The sequence below is a fragment of the Aulonocara stuartgranti genome (genome assembly GCF_965226115.1).
Source record: "Aulonocara stuartgranti genome assembly, chromosome: 7".
Taxonomy (NCBI): Eukaryota; Metazoa; Chordata; class Actinopteri; order Cichliformes; family Cichlidae; genus Aulonocara; species Aulonocara stuartgranti.
In genome coordinates, this window is record NC_138945.1 from 36,086,578 (window position 1) to 36,108,905 (window position 22,328).

Genomic DNA, 22,328 nt, shown 5'->3' on the forward strand with positions numbered 1-22,328 from the left:
AAACAGTCTTTTGATTGTTTTGGCACCGGGACCAAATATTCTCCAGTTCAGTTGTTTAACTGCTGGTTCCCCTTTTGTAGACAACTAGTTAAACCACATAAGACACATCCTTTGCGTGAGAACTTCTGTAGACTTCAGTAAATATTGACCGTAACTATTGTTGAACTGGAGTCTAGTTTGACATTATTGAGAAGATGAGGGGGTTGGTTTCGGAGCAGAAGCATTACATGTGGCCGTGCAATAAACATCTCCTACTCTTTCATTTTTATTGGTCCGTTGAATTGCATACTTGTGCAACACAACAGCTTTACTTACTAGTAATTAAAGCATTGAACATTTTCCCTGAAAGCAATCTTTTCGTCTAATTACTTCACCAGTGTTGGGTAAGTTACTTTAAAAAAGTAATTAATTACTAATTAGTCAATATTATATTTAAAATACGTATCTAATTACTGTCAGAAAAGTAACTTAATTACTAAATAAGTAATTTAACTAAATACTACTAAAAATCCCTGTAAACCTTGAGTGGACAAACAATAGAAATTAAACTCTTTAAATAATAAATACATTTTTTAAAGACGGAGACTCTACAGTACGCAGCGGTAGCATCTCTTCCACAACGTAGCCAGCAATCATTTTTTTTAAGCTCACCTTCAGACTTTCTGTGCTGCTGAAGTAAAATCTAGTTTTGCCTGCTTAGCAGGAGTTGCCGTGGTGTTATCCATGGATGATTAACAAGGATCAAGTGTTCGTCTATGCTCTCGTGTCAGGCGCTTCAGTAGATTACTCGTGCTATTAACAACGGCTGACAGTTGTTGGTTTTTTTGGGGGGGGTTTGTCTCCCCAGGACATAGCTTACATATTACTGTAATGTTCTTGTCTGCTTGTTTCAGAAAAGTGAAGAGTGTGTCAATTTCATAAAACCGCCACTCGCTTCAGCCGAGTCCGACATCTTCCGCTTTAGAATACGACTATGCAGCAAACTGGCGAAATGACGTGCAGCTGCACTACAGCGATGTTAAAGCGGCAGAGTTTACTTCTACGTTTAGAAGACAAATTATTGAAATTAAATAATGATATTCAGCGAGTTTAATTATTTTACAATGTAACACAAGTACATTGTAAGTAACTGTAATTAAAATGCCTAAAAATGAACAGTAATTACTACTTTTTCAGTGGAAAAGTAATTTAATTACAGTAACGCATTACACCAACACTGCACTTCACTGAAGTGTGCTTTGTGCTCTGGATGAGACTGTTTGCTGATTTTTGGCTGCAGAGAAAGCTTACACTGTGGCATACTGATAAAATGAAGGCAAACACTCCTGTTCCTTTTACTGAGGCTCATGCTTTAAGATGCACGGCATGGTGCTGAGATGGATCTAACAAGCCTGTATATGGAACCTACATGTAATATATTTGCAGGCAGCTACCATTTAACGATTATATGGGACCCTAATCCCTTCACAGCATTCTTCAGTAACTCTGACTTTAGTTATGGACCTGCATGTATTCCATATTCTGAGATATTATAGGGAAAGCGGGTTCAGGAACGGGTCCTTGGAGAACTCCGCACTCCCACTGTTTGATACCTTTTCAGATGTTTCCAGTAGCACTACTGTAGTTTAACCTTGTCTCTGTACTTTGACAGCTGAGATGGCTTTAATGTGATTGCAGATTTTGCAAAAGATAAGTTTCAAGTGAAGTTTTCAGTGTTTGTCTAGAGCAAGACTACATCTGCTTTAGGGCTGCCACGATTAGCCGACTAGTCATGATGACGTCGACTATTTAAAATCGTCGTTTGTGGCAGCCCTAATCTGCTTGCATCGGCACTCAAATTTCCGGCAACTTCGTAAGATTTATTTTAACTTCGAAAGCAAGGAGTTTGGACACCAGAAATGGCCAAGTACCAGTGTGTTTGTTACTGTTAGATCTGAGAATTGTAGTAGTACACTAAAAAAAAAAAAAAATCAAACTGCAGCCCTTCTCTCCTTCTGCCTCTTTTATTTGCCAGGGAAAGGTTGCCTAGAAACACTGTCCTCTTCCCTTAGTAGTTTCTGTCTTGAGCAGTCCAGCTCCTTTTTTGCTGCCACAGATTATCCTTTTCATAGTGAAGCACTGTAAGATAGGAACCTGACAGCTGAATTCAGCACACACTCTCTCCTAATTGGACTAGAGCTGTAGACCAAGACACTGGTGTACACAAAGTACTGGAACATCTCCGTGACGACTCTCTGCACTCCTGTCCTCCAGTGTGAAAGTCTCTAGTTAGCCTGTTCGGCTTTCTTTAAGAGTCTTCTCCACTTCCCTCCTCATTTTTGAGTTCTGGGAGTTTTGACAGGTTTTACAGCTTTTCTTAGTGTACAATATCTGGTGGTTTTTAAAGTTTCATTTTCCTCAGATCTATTTTTTACTCCCCCCTTTTTTTTCTTTTCTTTCTTTTTTTTTTTTTAAATATATAGGTGAAGTTTTATCAGAGTCCCTTGGCCTCGTGCACAGCAGGTCAGCTCTGTAATGGTCTAAATGTTAAAGGCGGGAGCTCGTGAAAGGGAAACTCGCTGGTTCAGTCAAATACAACTGTTCAACAGTTTCCAGCTGATTTTAAATATGCTTGAGTGGGCACTCAAACAAATTTAAAATTCCTCACTGACCTCAGCATAATCCTTGCAGCACGTTCCAGACTTTTCAAACTTGATCCATTCAGCTGCCTCTCCAGAGAGCCTCAGGCCTCCTCCAGCTGTACCGTCTTGGACTGCAGCTGGTGATTTAAAGATGTGCTGCAAGCTGGAGGGGCACTATAACCTGAGCTTGCAGCAGATGGAGAATTGGCTCATGTGTCACTGTGCTGAGCAGAGCAAGGACTAAATTTGTCAAATGCAGTCAAAGATGATGCCTAGAGACCTCAGCAGCAGATTCTATTGTTTTGTTGCAAAATATTTGCCGAAGAGTGTCCAAAACTTTAACTGAAGGAATGTCTTTCTGTAGGTGTGCATGCCTGCATCTACAACCAGAAGATCAGAGTAGGCCCATAGTTCTCAGTGTGGTCCACAGTGGTGGCCCTTTAGAACACTTTATGAAGCTCCCAGTGCAAAAAGCATCCACAATAGGTCCTTTCTCTTCAGATTCTCTGTTCAGTTTCTCTTTAACTTATAAGATGAATTCTAGATGGTCAGCTAGAATGACCAGGTAAATGCAGGTAAATGTTTAAGCGTTTTAACTTGAATTCAACTTGGAGCATTTGTTTCACTCATTTGATTTTAAAAATTGAAGTGTGGGGCATGAGCTCTAATTCAGCTTTTGGTGGGTCATTCAGAAAAAGCTTGAACCACAGCTGTAATAGTGTCAGGGTGGTAGAACATAGTTATCACTGCTGTAGTTAGAAAGTTTTAGTCCAGCCTCCGACATTGCTGAGCATGCAGATTGATGCTGCTGGGGTTGCAGAGGGGCATGTAACAGTGTTTTCTGCATGATGGTGGTGGGTAATACTGTGGTTATGAAGATTCCCAGTTGGCATTTGGGTCATTAAAGCTTTGATGCCATGAACTGTGCACCAATAAATTCCTGGTGCTCTGCAGCAGACTTTACAGCCTGGGTTCTTTGCAGATATACAAGGCCTTCGTGTAGTGAGCATCCCTGCAGCCTGAGTCACCATCTCATAGACTGTTAGGGAACCTCGAGCTGTCTCCAGACTCTAATAACTGGAAGTACCACCCTGACTGGCGGGATGTGAAAGTGCATACTTGTCTTTATCTCCTTGGCATCTGTGTTTGCAGTTATGAGATTGATTCTGTACAGACCTGTTTGTATATAGTTTTTTTTTTTTTTGTTGCTGTCTTTATATGAAACTGTATTTTCACGCCTGTCTGTCCTGTTAATAGTGAGAATAGTGTGGGAGGAGTTAAAATGGGATGCCTGTCACTTGCTAAAAGCGCCTCCACCTTCCTCGTAGTCAAAGGCTTCGTTGTCACAGGCCTCGTTGCTCTTTACTAAACCAGCAGATAACACATTTATCCCATTTTACAGCCGTCGCAGCTGGACCGAATGGGGAACTGTAGAGTATTGTGCAGCTGCAGTTTGGACCGGCCCTAATCTTGTTAGTGTGGCACAGGGGGAGAGAGAGTAATGAGCATTGCTCTTCACTTCAGGGTTTGGACCTCAAACTACTACAGAGGGATTCGTATAACAGTCTTTAGAGGCAACTGGGGAGTGTTTTTCCTTCAGACTGCACCATCTCAGGCTGAAATGCAGTGCGTTTCATGGATTTTGCAACTCTGCTGAGACTTGTTCCACTGTTTATTATTTGGTATCATTCATCACAGGTCCCATCTTTCTATAAAGCTGCCAATATTATATCCAAAATTTCTGAATTATCTGAATGAAACATTGTCTAATTAAATATGCTTTTTTTTTTCTTGCCGTTCATACACAAACCTATAAAAATGACAGGCTGTTTATATTAAGCAAAATGCATACTGAGACCACTGTTTTACAGACTCTCCTAAATGTCCTTGCCTTTTATCAGATAAGTTTTCATTGCATTTGGAATTTATTGATTATTGGATTAAAGTCAAATGTGAAAGTCAAAGGAGTGCGGCAAACACGTGCTTTACCCTTCTGCAGATTCAAAGGCTGAAAGCTTGCTCCTGGCTTTTCCTGTTTGCCCAAAAAGTAAAGTTGAACCAATGCCTCAAAGATGAGCCTTAGTTTGCAGGTGCTTGCTTTGTCTTTTTTTGTGTGTGTGAGTTTGGGGACATACTGACATGTTGAGTGTAAAACCTTTCTAGGGTCTGGAGATGTAGTTTTGGAAAGGAGATATTTGGTGTTGGAAGGAAAGAGGTGAGCTTACCAGACACATGTAGCACATTGCTTATCTCTACTTAAGGCTATGCTCGGGGTTATGTTAGCTGATGCTTGTATAACATACCTGAGACTTTGATCAACCCGTCAATGGTCAGGGTTACGTATGTAGCAGGTTTTTCATGATGGCAATCTGAGCTTTTTTCTAAAATGACTGCATTTGAGCCTAATGATGTAAAACCAGAGCTGTGTACATTTTGCTTCCCAATTATACATTTGCTTTTGTTTCCCATTGACTGCTTATAGCCATCCAGCTAGCCCCACCTTCTTCATGACATATGACAAGTGTCATAGAAAAAGTGGTCTGTTATGGAAAAGGGAAGTTTTGACCTGACAGTCGCATCATAACGGCCAAAAATATTGTGCCGTCTGAGTAAAGATAATTGCAACCAAAAGAATTAATGGCCCTCACACAAAGTTACTGCAGTTCAATTCCAATTTTAATCTTTGCAAGTTTTGAGTGATTTGATCTGAAAATGTTTTTCTTTTGTAGATAAAAGTTTTGGAAACTGCTTTAGTTTGGTCTTGACTGTGTTAATATTGCTTTTTCAGTCTGACTTGTTCATTTCAAGCCCTGAGACATCCTAACACTGCTGCCTCTGCTAATCAAGATCATATTGATCCAGCTATAAAGGTTTTATTGTTGCTGTAGCTGTCCTTCCTGGTTGTACAGATGCTGGTAGAGACGTCCTGATTGATGCTTTTTTTTTTTTTTTATATAGTGCGCTGCAGCTTTCAATCTGTGAAATTGCCTTTGAGTCGTCCTCTCACTTGTCCAGCATTCGTCATATCAAAGCAGGAGAACCACAAGGGTAATGTTAAAGATGTGACATTGCTGCTGTTGTGATGGTTCTCTACTTGGCTTGGCTTTCCTCTCACTGAACAAAATGGATCAGTGCTTCAGAGCATTTATTTACTAGCTTAGTCTCCTGAGATCTGGTCTATATTCAAAGAAGGCCTACTTGCATGTGTGCTGCTTGGGGGTTTTTTTTTTTGGTTTTTTTTTTTTTATAAATAGGACACCCTCTGTTAAGTTTTGTGTGTGTGAAGCATGATTCTTGGCTCTCTCTGTACAGACCCTACTTTCAAAGGTCCTTCAAAGGATACTGGGAAAGGTCTAATACAGCCACCCTCAGGTAAAACTGTTGGCTGCGCTGCGTTTGTCTCTGGCTCGCTTTAAAGAATGTTGGGCTTGGTTCAAAAATGATTACAAAAAACAGGCTTTTCTCCTCCCTCACCATGGATCAAGGAGGCATTTTCATTTGAATTGTTAACTGGGGAACATCTGACTTAAATGTTTTTGGGTACAGCCCATCCTTCCCCCAACCTACTCATTTAATCAGCTTTTTGTTTGATTAAAGCCAAAATTAAAGGTTTCTTGTGTCCATGGTGCTGTGGAGATTTTTAACCGCTTGGAGCTTGCTCTTATTTTTTATTTTTTCACGTCTGTTATGCTAGCTTCTGCTTGTGCTTTGGTGTTTATCTGTGCTGAAGATGCACAGAAGGTGTTTGGGTTTTGTTTTTTGTTTTTGTTTTTTTAATATAACACAGTGGGCTGATTTCAGGTAGTCAAGTAGCCTGCTGGTGTCAATATTAACCCTTTCAGGCATAGTGGTCACTACAGTGGACAGCTATTCAAAGGCTGTTTTCTTGTATTGGTATCAGTGCTGATGATATGCCTGCACATAAACCACTACATTGGACCCTGATGTCTCACTCCATACGCTGCCACCCACTGGTTGTTTAATTTTACTATAGATGTGTGACATGTGTCATTGTAATTATCTAACCCTGTCATGCATGAATTATGACATCAATCAGGATTTTTTTTCTCAAGTATTTTCATCTTTTCATGCGGGTACAGGCAAAGAGGATGGCCATTAATGTTCCATGAATCTGTAAGTTCTCAAATGTGATTAATTGGCCTTCGATTACTGTAACGCACTTGGTTGATAAGCTTGCAGGAATTAGAATTGCAGACACAACTGCAGTGTAACGGGCAGTTGTTGCATCAGTGTCTCTGTACAGCAGTATTTGTGCTCAGTGATTTTAGAGTCCATTCCTCTAGTGTTCCCCTTATTGCTGCCCACAGAAAATGATGGGAACTCATCTTGGCTTTGTCCAAAATATAAATTATGGAACCCAAATCTAGGGACAGTCTGCTCTGTGTATACACATATTTAACAAAATATGAAAATGCCTGGGCCACAAAATATTTGCTCACCCTCTCAACATCCAGCAGGTCAATAAGCTCCTTAACAGAACTACCTGTAGCCAAAACGACACAGACCTGATGAAATCTTAGTCTGAGAATATCTGCGCATGAACATTAATGAGCTGATATAAGTCTCTAAATATATTTGAGTACTATACATTTTGCACAGAAAAAACGAATATTTCATCCAAAGGGACAAAGAATCTATTAGTTTATTTAAAAAAAAAAAAAAAAAAAAAAAAACTAGGATTATGTCTCCTGTGCTGTTAAATTTGATTTTCAGGTCATGTTATCTAGATTTCATTTATTTCACTCAGGTTAAAATTTTATTTAACCTGAGGAGCTGAGAATTTTGTTAAATCTCAGCTGCATAAATGTGCTTCTAATCTCAGGTTCATTGTTTTGTGCAGATAAATGTAATGTAGGACTGTGTGTGAGGAAGTCCTCTCAGGTCTCTTGTTGCATGTTTAACGTTTGTTGGAAACAAAGCGGGCATCATGTTGGATGTGTGACTTGTCAGCCATGTGTCAAACATATCAGACTCACAAGGTCTAAAATGTGATTACTGCATAAACAACTTCAGGAACTTTGTTCTAATCCTCTGTAAAATGCTAAAAATGCATACAGCAACCCTAATCAGAAACACAAGGTCTGCTGATGAGATCCTCCCCGTTTCTAAAGTGGAGTTTGTTCTCATGAATCTCATTTGACCACGGAGGGTCAAATGAGATTTTTTTTTTTTATGCTGTACTTAGAGGGAAAAGCTGTTTGCCTCTGTTTCAGCTGATTAAACCACAGTTCATTACACTATTAAGAGCACAGCACATGAGCAACACCTAGTGGCAGGAACAAGGAAGCTTCATCACTAGAATCACTTTCCCATTTAAAGTTTGGCATAATCTGGTAATTAAGACGTGACTGTTATATTACTGCAACACAAAGGGATTGTAGCACAAATCCTTCAGGCATCATCAAGAAATGAAGTCGTGCAAGAGAAGCAAGAATCAGCAATTCTCAGACTGTAACCCCCTCCTTCCCCAACGCTGCTTTTCAAACTGTGATCTCAGCTTTCTTGGGAGAGCATAACATTTGTGCTTACACCAAGAGTTAAAGAAGTCTTGCAGTCCTGAACATCTTAATGTCCTATTTTTAGATGAGGTGTTGCAGGATGTCAAAAATCAAAGAAAGAAAAATAGACTATCAACAAACGACAGAACAATGAATTAATCCTCCTATGAAATCATGCCCAAGTATCCAAAGCCTGCTATATCCTCTTCCTGTCACTGAGCTCCATTGTTGCTGCAAAACACTGTTGCATTGTTCTGATATCCTTCATTACCATAAAGACACAGGCTGTAGTTTAGTTTGACGCAGCTCCAAACACTTTCTTCTGCTGATGGAAATGCTTTATTTAAACTGTAATAAGCTGTTAAAGAGCTTCCACTTTACTCCTGACGGGTTTTTTGACATGTTATAGAAACTAAAAACCATGTATGCTGGTGAATTTTAGAACTTGACAGTTTTGTTTGAATTTAAGCCATCATTCTATTTATAAAAAACTGTCCCACATGGAACAAGAGAAGTCTGAGCTTATAACTTTGTCCACAAAAGCTAAACAAAATGCCCTAAAGTCTCTTTATCCAAGTGAACCTGGATCTCAGACTGAAATCTTCTCGAACACAAAGACTGTTTGACTGTCTGTGTGTTTCGCTTTGATTTGGTAGACAAGACACTTATTGCAGCATAATGATTCTAGCTGATATTTGGTAAACAAAGTGAAGCTAAGGATGTTCTAGCTTTAATAAATCAAACCAAAGATTTGGACAGATTGAACTTTGATTACCTCTATTGATTTTGTCACATATGCGGTCAGCACTCCAAAATGATGGTTTACGCTATTTGAAGGGTGAGGTATGAATTCATTGAAAGGATGAGGCCAGAAGTTTAATATTTTACTCTGAACCAAAATGTTGACATGTTGCAAGAATTTAATAGTTTCACAAAGGGGGCCAGCTGGTAGTACGAGCAAATCCAACTTTCTCTTCTGAGGTCTGTTACTGCGTTCAGCCAAGCTTCTTTTCCGCCCTCACTTGACACTGATACAAGAACACACTGGGTAAAGTAGACTGGGGAAATGAAAGACTCATCAGATGCTGTTTTCTTTAAAAGATTAAAAACCAGTTGCCAAAATGATTTTGGATTTTCACTTTATTCTGCTTCTTGATTGGAAACCTAACTGGTAGTCAAAGTCTAAGGAAATGTTTTTAAACTTGTTGGCTGTTGGCATGTGCCTTGTTTTGTCTTTCAGAAGCCAATGTGAGCACATCAATTCAAGTGAATTCGACAGCCAGAGGTTCTGCTGCTGCCTGGGCCATACTACCCGTCTGTGAGTAGATGCTGCCCACACACTTGCGCAAACTAATTAAAATCCTCATTTCAGATCCTTGGCACTTTTTGGGGGGGAGTTGATTTGACTCCTGACTGTTCGTCTCTCCTCTCAGTGCTACTGGCGATGGCGGCAGCAGGCGGCTACCTGATGTGGAGGAACTGGCAGCTGAAGAACCAGAAGAGCATGAACTTTGACAACCCAGTCTACCTGAAGACCACAGAAGAAGACCTCAACATTGACATCACGAGGCACGGCGCCAATGTAGGACACACGTACCCCGCGGTGAGTGAAGAATCCACGAACAACGTTAACTCAGGGTAGTGATTAACAGTTCGTTCCAGATGAAAATTTAGACTGGGAATTTGGAAATTTCAGCTCGAGACATTTTGTTGGTGAAACTTTGTAAAGGTCTGAGCTGCAGGAACAGTTTAAATGACGGAGCTTTGATTCACATGTTGGTGTGCAAGGCATCAAAATAATAAACTATTCTAAGCAAATAAAAACAACCCAGGAGTAACTCGGTGCACCTGTCACCTTAGGTTGTGAGCAATCACTTACAAAATGTTAGCTCAATTTACTCATAAACTATTGGAGCTGTAAATAAACCATGGCCTCAAATCACCAGAGTAACTAAAACACGCAGCTGCTTATTTATGCAAACAATACCATCACTGTACATGCATTCAGTCAGTAGGTAACCAGGCGTGGGCAGTGGTAGAGGACTGGTAAAGAGTCCTTGTAAGTTGTCCTTAACAATGCCTGTCTGTTTTTTACCCCCTCATACACCTCGCCAGCGTTTTGTGTAATCCTCCCAACAAATGAACTGAACCAGTCACGTAACCTCCTCAGCAAAGGTGAAAATAACCACGAGCTGCAGTTTCTGAGCAGCTTAAATGATTCCAGCCAGGCTTCGGAAGATGGAGCCTGCATGTTAATGACCTCCACTCTCACCATGACCTTGTGGCCCGTAGTAATCCTTAATGTTCATTGTTGGCCGTCTGCAAAGCATGTATACAGATTAAACGGATTAACCTAAGCCCGGCCGGGGCCACAAGATGGACACGAGCCTCTGCTGTCGCCCTCACAGCTGCAGCAGACGTTTCAAAAGGCAACATGAGTTCAATACCTGCAGCACACGCCTTCCCTTTAAACCAGCACACTGTCTTACTTCATGAATGCAGCAGACGGTGCAGCTTGGAATGAACGAGCCTTTAAAGTGCTGTTGTTGTGAGCATTTCTAAACCGGTCTTCCTCTCTCCTCCCCCTCCCTTCATCTTCCTCCAGATTTCGATAGTGAGCACAGAGGATGATTTATCCTGATCGTGTTGGGTCTTTTTTATTTTTTCACGGTCACACCGCGCCGCCTCGTTCCAGTGCCGACGCTTGACCGTAGCAGCAGCAGCAGACCTTATAGTACGACCACATGCCTTCTGAAGTACATTAGACCACTGTGTGTGGTGAAGAGGAAATGTTATTTATTATGTAAATATTGCAATGAATTCTGTCCCAACTGGTTTCATTCCACATCCAAAGTTGTAAGGATCCGTTATTTTTCCGTTATTTTTGGGCCACAGACATTTTCCAGTCATTTCTTTGTCCCGCCCTCTTTAAGAAGCTTGCTGGCATCGTGTCGCAACAGTTGAAAGGGATGAATTGTCAGTTTGATCTCCTCATCTAGGCTCCCAGAATCTGACACGGTGAATGTTTGAAGACTGCACAAAACACGAGGGGTCAAGGGTCCTTTAGAAGTAAGGCTTTAATGAGGAGAGGATGCGGTCCAGATTTTGTTGCTTCCTCAGATGTGAATATTTATGTACGATCATGTTTGGGCAGTAATATCTCAAAACTAAGTTTTCTTTCATTAATTTGAGTGTTTTCTTGCCATCACCACCTCTTAGAATGCATTCTTACAAGATTATTATTATTATTATTATTATTATTATTATGCTTGTGAAATAACCATGGTTACAGCTTTTGTAAACACTGTACATATTTGCCCATCCTTTGGACATGATCGTCAATCAGGACTCTTCAATGCACTTTGATCAAATGCTCCTTGTGTAAATAAGATTGTATACATTTGACTTGATCAGTTTTTTGCTATGGTTGGGCGTCATACCAGCGGCTCAGATGTATTTAAGAAGGAAAAAAACAAAACACAATGAATTTGGTAAAACTATTTTGTATGTTTGTGCTGTTGCTGTGAACTTTTTCTAGCCTTGTACAAAGAAGGGGGGACACCAATAAAATGGGAAGACTCTGTATCTGTGAAGAAACTGATCTGCGAATCACTTCGGAATTAAAATTTAATCCACAACTTTGCTCAGAAAATCTTGTTCTTTGTTTTTTGTCATGCATAAATGTTTTGTGATACATGGCCTCTATGACCTCACCCACTGATTTGTGGACTGTTTTAAAGCCTGTTCCTGAGCTGTACAAATTTTTTCTTTTGTCAAATCTTGGTTATCAAGAAAACTATAGGTGGTAGGTTGCAGGCAAAATACCAGAATTTCACTCAGCAGAGCTGATTATTCTACAAAGCAAGTACAACATTACGTTTGCTGATTTGACAAATGCTAAAATCCCACTTGGACATGACTAATATAACAACAGTAGTTGTAACTTTGTCTGTTAACCAATGACTGTAGAAAACAGTCATAGTATGGCTGTAATGGTTAACCAATATCTGCATGATGCTGGGCAATGTTGTGCACCAGCAGGAACCTGGAGCTTAGGACCCACTGCATCAGCATTGGGTCTGATGATGGGGTCAAAGGATTTCATCCCAATACTTGATTGCAGTTGTGGTGTTGTAAAGATCTGTACGTCCCTGCATGGGTATTCCAGACAATCACAGACCTACCAAAACAGGTGGTGCAAAGCAATGTTTCCATGGTCTCTCCAGACGTCATTCACATGAGAGCTGGTTTGCCACGAGTGTGCCAATTCTGTTATGCTATGGCAAATCCCAGGCACTGAACAGTAGGCCCATTAGAGGATTTTGGGCCCTCAGGCGACCCTCATGAAGTCAGTTTGTTTGTTCAGAAATTCTCTGCAGTGCCCAGCTGAAGGTCATTTTGCTGTGCTCATCCTGTTCCTCCATGCACAAAGGAGCAGAAACATTGCTTCTGGCCAGCTCTCTTGGAATTTTCTCCGTGTCCTTAAATCTGTAAGGGGTGGGAGAGCAAACCTGACAATGGCACACACTGATGTGCCATCCTGGAGGATTGGACTGCTTGCACAACCTCTTTAGGGTCCATGTAAAGCCTCATGCTTCCAGTAGTGACACTGACCTGAGCAAATGCAAAACTCCCTCGAGGGGGGGGGGGGAAACAACAACACAAACCTACACACACAGAAGATGAGGGAGAAATATGTGATTGGCCTCCACCTGTAAAGCTATTCCTGTTTTGGGGGTTGTCTCATCGTTGCCCTTGTAGTGCACCTTCATTAAAACAAAACCAGCTGATTAACCAACTCTGACTAAACTGGCCAGATGGATATGCCAGAGATTTAGTGCATTTTGGGTTGGTTTTTTTTTTTGGGGGGGGGGGGGGTTTGTTTAAAGTTGCAGTGTATTTACTGAAAGCATAACTCCAAAAATATGTAGTTCTCATGCTCAAAGCAAATTATAAAGGTAAATTTGGGTGCAAGAGAACTAAAAATGTTAATGCATGTGCGTGTGCACCTCCCCATAGACCGAGTGGAACAAGTAACAGCACAACTTTCATCTAAGTCTAAGGACTTCCCCTGCACAAGCAGGACTGACTCTGTATGTAATGACTTAAACTCTCCTCCTCTGCTTCCAGCACAGTTTAATCTACCCTCAGTCAGATCAGGGGCAAACATGAGGATGCGTGTATGTAAAGGGAAGTGGGTCGAGAAACTGAGTTTGCCTCCATCTTTTTATTATCCCTGTTTAACTGCAGGAAGGATTAATCTCCACCTAACTACTTGAGTTATAATTGCAGCAACTGCATCAAACGCACACACTTGGATTAAGGCACAGATTTAAAATGCGAAAGTCTGTTGCATCTGAAGGAAGGCTACATCAGATATTTGAAAATCGAGGTTTGCTGTGATGCATTTAAGGAGCGCTCTGAACAACGGGAAATACTTTCCCAAGATCGTATCAACTGAAATATCCAAACTTTGTCTTAAAACCAAAAATGTCTTTTATTTGACTGCTGGGAACAGTAGATGCCTTGCTTTCCATTTTTTATTTTTTTTATTTTTTTTATTTTTTTAGAAAAACTAATATTTACTACATAAAATCCATCTGTTCATCCACAGTTGGCTCAAGGTGACAGCAGGTTAACCCTGCTGTTATGTTGCGGAACAGGAGAGATGTCACATGTCATCTGCATCACTACAGAAAACAACAAAAAAAATCAAACTTATAAAAGAAAATCAAAGTCATCAATGCCAGTGTTTCTGACACTTTTGGATGAGTAAATTTGCCCTGGGTCAAATTAACCCAGGAGCATAATTGGTGTTCCTGGAAACCAACATAACAGGAGGGTTAATTTAGTTTTTCCATACTGTGGAGGATCCTTGAGTGTCTTCTGGATCTCTTGCAAGCTGGAAACCCTCAAATGATCAGATGCCCGATTCATGTCAGTTAATTCAAAGGAGCGACTCAACCGGCTCGGTTCCCCTCCAAGCCTCAAAATACATTTTTCAGTGAAGTGAGGCTTCAAACCATGTACTGCATAAAAGATGGACAAAGATGCTGCAACATTATGTCAAATCATTGATATTGACAATTTTTGATGAGCCAGAAATTACCATATTTGGACATGGCGATGTGCCGAGTTACTAGCTCACAAGTTTCTTTCATAAACTACGCTATTCAAAAAAAAAAAAAAAAACCTTAAAGGAACATTTTAAGAAAGACTGTAAGAACACAAAAAATCAGATCTGAGTGGGGGGGGAAAAATCCCAGGTAGGGACCAGGGATGAACGGAGGTGCAGCCTAGCAGCATTGGTACTCTGTTTGTCCCACCACGTGCTTGTATGTGTGTCTGTCAATGTTGGAAAAATCTCCTAATGACACAGTGAATGAAGTCTAAGGGGATCATCTCCCAGATTTAGACTGAAACATAATGTCCCTGAGATGTTCTATTGGATTTAACACAGGGGAGTTTGGGGCCAGTCAGTGGTTTTCCTACATCGTCCCACTAGTGGCAGATCTAACAGTTCTGGTCTTCTATGGCAAATCTAAGTCGGACTCCACGGTGTAGTGAGCACAGAGCTTACTAAAGGATGTTGGGCCCTCAGATCAACCTCTGGAAGCTGTCTTCTGATTGCTTGGTCAGACGTTCACACCAGTGGCCTGCTGGAGGTCATTATGCAACTGTGCTCCTTGCACAAAGGAGCAGATACTGGTCCTGCTAAAGTACCTTCTACAGGCCTGCCCAGCTCTGCTACAGTAACTGCCTATTACCTGGAATCTCCTCCATGGTTATGAGACTGTGCTGGAGGAAACAGCAAACCTTCTGGCAATGGCATGTATTGATGTGCCAGCCTGGAGGAATTGGGCTCCCTCTGGAAACACTGTAAGGTCCAGGTATCGCTAACAGTAGTGTCATTGTACTAAAATGTACACCAAAGCAGATGAAACTGATCAACAATCCCCTCAGCTACTTTACGGACCAGATCAATGTCCATGTGTAGTGAAGTATAACAATGACAGAACTTTAGATCTGCATGTGTTCTGTAGGGTACAGAGATTTTGACACCTACAGTCACCTACAAAGAAATTGCTACTCTACTTTTTTCCTATGCTATCTGTTGGCAATGAATGTCAGAACTGCATTTTATAGCTGCTCTGTATCATTACGTTTCAGATGCTGTTGTAAATTAAGAGTTTTCAAATACTGTCTTGTACAAAGCAGTGGACTGACATCTTAGAATAGTATTAAAATGATCACATTTATGACCCTAATTTACCAGATTTGTAAACTTATGTGAAAGTGGGAGGAGAGGGAGAGCTTGAGAGATCAGGAGATGGACAGAAGAGGATAATAGTATTTAAAACTTTAAGCACCCGGATCATCTCAGTCAGCAGCATTAGGCAAGGAGAATCACTTCCCTCATCACTCTGCGTGTGATATCTCTCTGTCAGCTGCGTGCATGTGTGTGAACAGTATGATTTCTTTATTACTGAATGTGTCTGTGAATGCGACGTGTCTCTGTGCAGTTTACATTTAACACTTAAAGCAGCGATCATGTTTAACCACCTCAGAGCTCGAAGCAGGAGTTTATTCTCCAGCTACAAGCCCGGCAGCCGGACTCAAGAGGTCAAAGAAACAGTGGAACACCTGGACTTGATCAGCGCCTTCATTAAACCATGGAACTCCATGCAGGTCAGTCACTCGGTCCATTTGGGATTTGTTTGATTTGATGGAGCTATTTTTAAAAAACAGATTTGAGCTATACCTTTGGATTTTGGTTATGTTTTGTTCAGATTCAACAAGTTCAGTGAGGCTGAGACAGCTTCCATGGTTTTACGGCTGTTGTGTTTTTTCAGCATTGAACCACATTCTAGTGCTCAAGCTAAGACTCTCAAATATAAGATAAAGTAGGATTCATGGATGCATAGATATGGAGAGGTAAATGGGTACTTTATTGATGCCACAGGGGAACTTGCCGTCTCACAGCAGAACGGTAATGAATAAAAATAGTACAGGCTACTATAAGCAACAAATCAACAGCAACATTAAAGTAAAACTGGAACTTAAATATACAGATGTGGAGCTCTTCAGTGAAATCTTTGGCAAGGATGCCAAGCAGGAAGTGGAATTGGACTTGGTATTCCATCTGCCTTAAGCACTGTGTTTTCCTCAAATCCACGGCCAGTTCAGAATCTGCTATTTAAATTTGCTGAAGTACTCAAAGCAAACTCCACGCAGAAGACTGTAGATGACCAGGTGAACTGGGGACCTTCTTGCTATGATGTGAGGCAGAAATGCTATTTAGTGAACCACCATGCCACTTATTTTTCTCATAAGTTTGGAAAGTGATCTGTCACGGCAACCAATAAGGTAAAAATTACACAACAGGTGCTACTCTACACCAGGTTTGGTGTAGAGTAGCATTCACCTAATTGGAACTGTGATGAGCAAAAACAAATCTACTACTTTACTACGATCATATCTAAGCTGATATTTTTCAGTTTTTCTGTTCATTTTGTGTTTTGTTATATTTTGAAGGACCTTGGCAGAGACATCTACGATATTTATGCCGAGTATGAAAACGAGGAGGTGGAAGATCGATTGCCAGTGTCTCCCTCCCGCTTGCTGAATTCTCCAACCAAACACTTCATTCTCAACATCAATGTTGGAGGAACGGTAACTCCGCTTAACTTTTGCATAACTGCTAATATTTTTATTTTACTGTTAGGACTGAACCTGACACTTATTAACAAGCAGCAGAGGTGGCACTCATACATCATTATCAGACTGTGAGCTGCATATCTGTCACAGCCGTCTTGCTCAGATGTTACTGCTGAACCCGTGGAATCAGTGGTTCTGATCCAATCCCATAGAAACTTACAGATTCAGGAGGTCTCCTCTGAGTTCACTCTGACTTTTTCCAGTAGCAATGAATAAAAACTAGATTTTTTTAAACTGGTTTTGTACATTGCATATTTTTTGTGATATTAGCATTTTGTAATTGTAATGAAAAATTTTCTATGTTTTTTCAAATGTCTATGCTAAAGAGAAGAGACTAATTCTCTTTTTATTTCTCAGGTGTATCACCTGCCTTACAGGTTAGCCGCCAGGTATCCGAAGACTCGGATCGGTTGCTTGGCCACATACACAGACCACAGCAGGAAGCTGGACCTCTGTGATGACTACGTCGTCCAGCGCAACGAGTTCTTCTTTGACCGCGACCCAACAATTTTCCACAACATCTTTAATTTCTACAGGTGACATAAAACACGTGAGGTTATAAGTCAACACAGGGACACTTTAATCTCCTTTGTGATATCTTGGAATGATCATGGATGCTGTTTTCCTGTCTCTTTCCTCTCTGTCAGAACTGGAGTGTTGTGGATTAAAGACGAGCTGTGTCCCCGAAACTTCCTGGAGGAGATAAACTACTGGGGGGTCAGAATCAAAAACAGCCAGCGCTGCTGCCGCATCTCCTTTGAAGAGAGGCAGGACGAGCTGAACGAGCAGCTGAAAATACAGAAGCAGCTTATTACAGAGATGGGCGATCTGGTGAGTAATGTCACACTTTTTGTGCATTTTTACTTAAATTGTGTGTAATAAATAAACATTTACATTATTGTGCTCAAGTTCACCTCAGTTGAACAGACTTAAAAAACCTTTGCATGATTCACAGTTCACAGTATTTATCTTATACCACACCGTAGTGCAGGCGCTCAGTTCACCATCTGTCTGAAACAACCTTTATAGCTCCCTGTCTCTTTTCTTTAAACCAGTTTTCTTCTAATTGGCTGACCCTCATAAATAAATATTTTGAATTACAGGTGGGTGGGGCTTTTTTCATGGATGCTAAATGTTAGAGGACCAAATAGGAAACGTATCTTTTATGTGCTGCGTTTTATAAAAGGTCTGAAAAATAAGTGCAAGATCTCATGTCAGGATCCCTCATGTTTATCTTGTGACCCTTTTGGGATTTCCGTCTTCAAATGTAACACACACACACATATACATGGCCATGGATTTTTATTTGCAGCCCTCACAGCCTAGAAAACAGTAACTTTCCCTTCTCCGTAAGAAGTGGATAATCCACAGGACACAGGAGGCAGTTTGTAATCAGTGACTTTATTTATTTTACCACCGGTTCGACTCCATATGTTTAACAGTGCTGCAAAATAAAATGTCACGGGTTCATCACCTACTGCTGCCTCATTGGTTCAGCAGTTATTTTTTTAACTCTGATTTGGCAGTAATCTGCTGGCTGACTCTGAGTCTGTTTGACCTACATTATAAATCAGCGCTCTGCTCTGCTGTCTTGACAGATGGGGAGAAGAGAATAAGCTTTTCCTTGGCACAGATTTATACAGATGTTTCCATTACAGTTTGCTGTGCCCGTTTTTTAGTTTAATTCAAGCGCGTTTCAGTTTGGTGACTTGTCTTGACAATTCATTCGTCTAGTTTTATCCTCAATGAAAAATAAGATGTTTTTATACTGCCTATTTTTCTGGTTGTTTCTAGTGAGCATCAAGTTTGACTCCCCTCTAAAAAGCAAACAAAAAATGCTGTTTGTATCCTGTTGCTGATGCATTTCCATCCTGCAGGTAGAAACAGAGGAGAATGAGGTGTTATTTAACGGCATGGCCTTTGGGCAGACCCGGAGGAAAATCTGGAACCTAATGGAGATGCCATTCTCCTCGATCACAGCCAAGCTTGTGGCAGTCGCATCCTCCATGTTTGTGCTGGTGTCGCTGGTCGCCATGACCCTCAACACCGTGGAGGAGATGCAGTACAAGGTGTCTATAACACTAAAACCATGACTGATCCTTTATTGTTTCAGAACAGAAGCTGTATCTTTATATTCTGTGTTCTAGACACCATCAGGTGAGCCCAGTGGCAGGTTCTACGGCGAGTACGTCGAGACGTTATGCATCACCTTTTTCACCTTGGAGTACCTGCTGCGCCTGATCTCCACCCCTGCCCTGAAATGTTTTGGACGCAGCATGCTGAACACAGTTGATCTGATCGCTATCCTGCCACACTACTTGCAGATGATCTTGGAATGCTTTGAAGACAAGGACATCCACGTGCACTCTGGAGACATTGAGACAGTAGCACGTGTTGGGAAGGTAAAGAAAAGATGGGAGAGTTGTTGTTGTTAAACTTTAAATATGGTGGTCTTATCCATGTTTAGTAGTGTTTTTTCCCTCTCTGTAGGTTGGGCAGGTTCTGAGGATCATGCGTCTGATGAGAATCTTCAGGATCTTGAAGTTGGCTCGTCACTCAACGGGCCTCAGAGCCTTTGGCTTCACGCTAAGACAGTGCTACCAGCAGGTCAGGGTTTATCTGCAGGTTGAGAGAAATATGAAGAAAGTGTTTAACTAAATGCTGAAATTGCTCTAAAATATCTCTCCAGGTGGGATGTTTGCTGCTCTTTATCGGCATGGGAATCTTCATGTTTTCAGCCATGGTGTACACAGTGGAGCACGATAGCTACAACACCAGCTTCACCTCCATGCCACACGCATGGTGGTGGGCTGCTGTGAGTCGACACACAATTACACCAACAATTTTTGTTAAGTACACTTGCTCAACTGCTCATTAATGCAAATAAGTGGTGGAACAGGAGAGTTGCATCAGGGATGTAAGTCCAACAAATCTAATGCTATCATGTTAATATGGACCAAAATCTCTGAGGAATGTTTCCAGCAACTTGTTGAATCTTTGCCAATTAAGACAAGCAAGGTGTAACAGTAAATGTACTTTTGCCTCTTGGCATCTATTAATGTCTGTGTTTCTGGATATGAAACCCCTATTTATGACTTTTAACTCATATCCACTGATTCAACGTACACAAAATGAAGATCTTACACTTCATTTTAGAACCAGTGTTTTACATAAAACATAACAATGTATACAAGTAAGTGTTTGTGTGGTGGGACAAAAAAGAAAGACATGTTTCAGTAAATCCTACCTAAGATCATTCAATCTCTGTGTCTACCTTTGCATCTTTATAGTTATTGTCTCTTTCACCCCTCAGGCGAGTATTTCCACAGTGGGCTATGGCGACATGTACCCAGAGACCAACCTTGGACGTATCTTTGCCTTCGCCTGTATCTCCTTTGGCATCATTCTCAATGGCATGCCCATCTCCGTCCTTTACAACAAGTTCTCTGATTATTACACTAAGCTCAAGGCCCATGAGTACACTGCTGTGACCAAGGCTCGTGGGAAGATGGGCTTTGCCAGGAGGGCAGCAAAGAAGTTCTCAGAGTTCTGCGATGACAGCATTCACCAAAAGTGATGACAGTAGCTTGTAGAAGTTTTAAGAGAAGAATTACAAACATGTGTTTGTGACATGTGTGACAGGTTCCTGATCACACATACTGCAGACAGTACCTGAAATTTCCATAACAGCTAGACTCTATCTGGATGAACTGCCGGATGGTGAGATGCTTCTGGAAACTTCCACCACCAACAACACTTTTCTGATATCAGTTTGGGGGTGTACAGGTAAATAGAAGCCAGGAATTGTACTTGTCATTCTACCTCTTTTTTTCAGGTTATTCAGTTATTTTTACAAATTGTTCTCACAATGTTCAAAGCAATATTATTGTTCATAATAGAACTATTTGACTATTCAGATGCCAGCACTGGTGGAAGTGGAAACTAATGTGGCAAGAGACATTTCAGTGAAACAGCTTCCAGAAGCCATTTAAAGTCAAACTTGAGGACTTTCTGGCCAAAGAATTGGCAAACCTGTTTATTTATGCATACTTTCATCCATCCTCCCATTATACATGATGTAATCCCGCCCATTAAAAAAAAACAAAAACACAGGTGGTTTAAATTTGGTTACTATACTCTTGCTCTGTTGTGCTCCCTGCAACTCCTATTGGCTTCGCAGTGCAAACCTTTGGGGGTGTATGACCTCAACAGATAACCATGGACCTGATAAACTGACTTAGTTGGTGTTTAATGCACCACCACTTCTTCTTGCTAGGTCATGCTCTCCTGGCTGCAGTGTTTAAATTTCTTTGTGTGTAAACTTAGATTATTTAGAAATTGAATAAAAACTCACATTTCTAAATGAGCCGATGTCAGTCTCAATTTTATGTTTTAGCTTTGTGAGCTGGGTAGCAACAAAAATTCATGTTATAGGCCAGAAGTACCGATCCTGGACAAGCCCCCAAATTTATTTTTAACCAAGGTTTAAATACCTTTTGTAGAGGCATATCTGCCTCTGTTCATGAACACTCCCACAAATGCTCCTGGTCACATTCCTGACCCGAAGTATCCCAGGTCTCAACTCTCACAAGCAATGATCCTTGGCACAAAAGTCAACGGTTAGTTTTACACAGAAGGGATTTAAAATGATCAGGACAGGATTTCTAGAGAGTGACCCAAACTGAAAGCAGCACTGTAAACAGTTCAGTGGTGCAAAAGGAGATAACCTTGAAGGGGGGCTGTGGCCAAATTTATATGTAGTATCACTTTTGCTTATTATTGTTGTACAAGGTTTTTTTTTTTAAATTCCAATTCTCAAAGTCAAAAAAATGTCCTCTGAATTAAAGGTGTTTATTTATTCCAAACCTGTCTGTGGTGAAGCTGTTAAAGCCTCCATCCCCGACATGGGACCCGATAACATTGAAACATCCAACATCTGGACAGTGCCTGAGAGACCTGTTTATCTGCCCCATGAGTCTCTGTAAGAATGAAACTGTTTCTCATCGTCTTGTCTTCAACAGTTTGTGTACAGAACTTTCTATCCTCAAAATATGAACTGTATCTCTGGAGCCGACAACCTTCTTTTATAAAATATCAGATTTTTTTTGAAGCAATTTCTTGCTTCAAATGGCAAAAAGAATTGAGCCAGGTTCTTTCACAAGAAAGCAACATTTTAAAAAAGCGATGTAGTCAAATTACACGTATGACATTGTCAAAGAGGACCCATTATGTTCATTTCCCCTCCATATTTTTATTCTTAGGCTCTACAGGAGTGGCTTTGCATGATTCAGAGTTAAAAATTATTTATCTTACAGGTATTACCAGTCCATTTACCATGAGCACCAACCATTGGAACAATATCTATGGCAAAAATGTGACAGGTTCTTCCGCTCACTGAAATAAACCAACATTTTAAAGTCTACTTTGACAATGCTCGTTGATTACTTGCTTGCTCACACTCAGGTTTTGG

The 22,328-nt window shown here is 40.8% G+C and overlaps 2 protein-coding genes across 3 annotated transcripts in view; both read left to right on the top strand.

The window, feature by feature from the left end:
- Positions 1 to 11,792, top strand: part of vldlr (very low density lipoprotein receptor) — a 64,701-nt gene extending 52,909 nt beyond the window's left edge. Inside the window, exons 17-19 of the mRNA XM_082540400.1 lie at positions 9,381 to 9,458; positions 9,574 to 9,743; positions 10,746 to 11,792. Coding sequence (XP_082396526.1) covers positions 9,381 to 9,458; positions 9,574 to 9,743; positions 10,746 to 10,781 — 284 coding nt within the window. The 3' untranslated portion in view covers positions 10,782 to 11,792. The remainder of the gene's footprint in view (positions 1 to 9,380; positions 9,459 to 9,573; positions 9,744 to 10,745) is intronic.
- Positions 11,793 to 15,542: 3,750 nt separating this feature from the next.
- kcnv2a (potassium channel, subfamily V, member 2a) lies at positions 15,543 to 20,627 on the top strand. 2 transcript variants are annotated; one of them, XM_082540681.1, is made up of 9 exons: positions 15,543 to 15,829; positions 16,676 to 16,813; positions 17,216 to 17,394; positions 17,506 to 17,689; positions 18,736 to 18,927; positions 19,006 to 19,260; positions 19,349 to 19,465; positions 19,548 to 19,706; positions 20,172 to 20,627. In XM_082540681.1, exons 1-9 carry the CDS (start codon positions 15,692 to 15,694, stop codon positions 20,433 to 20,435), a joined length of 1,626 nt encoding a protein of 541 aa, XP_082396807.1. In that variant the 5' UTR covers positions 15,543 to 15,691; the 3' UTR covers positions 20,436 to 20,627. The 2 variants fall into 2 exon arrangements, with proteins under 2 accessions (XP_082396807.1, XP_082396808.1); XM_082540682.1 differs by having other exon boundaries at positions 19,548 to 19,673.
- The last annotated feature ends 1,701 nt before the right edge of the window (positions 20,628 to 22,328 follow it).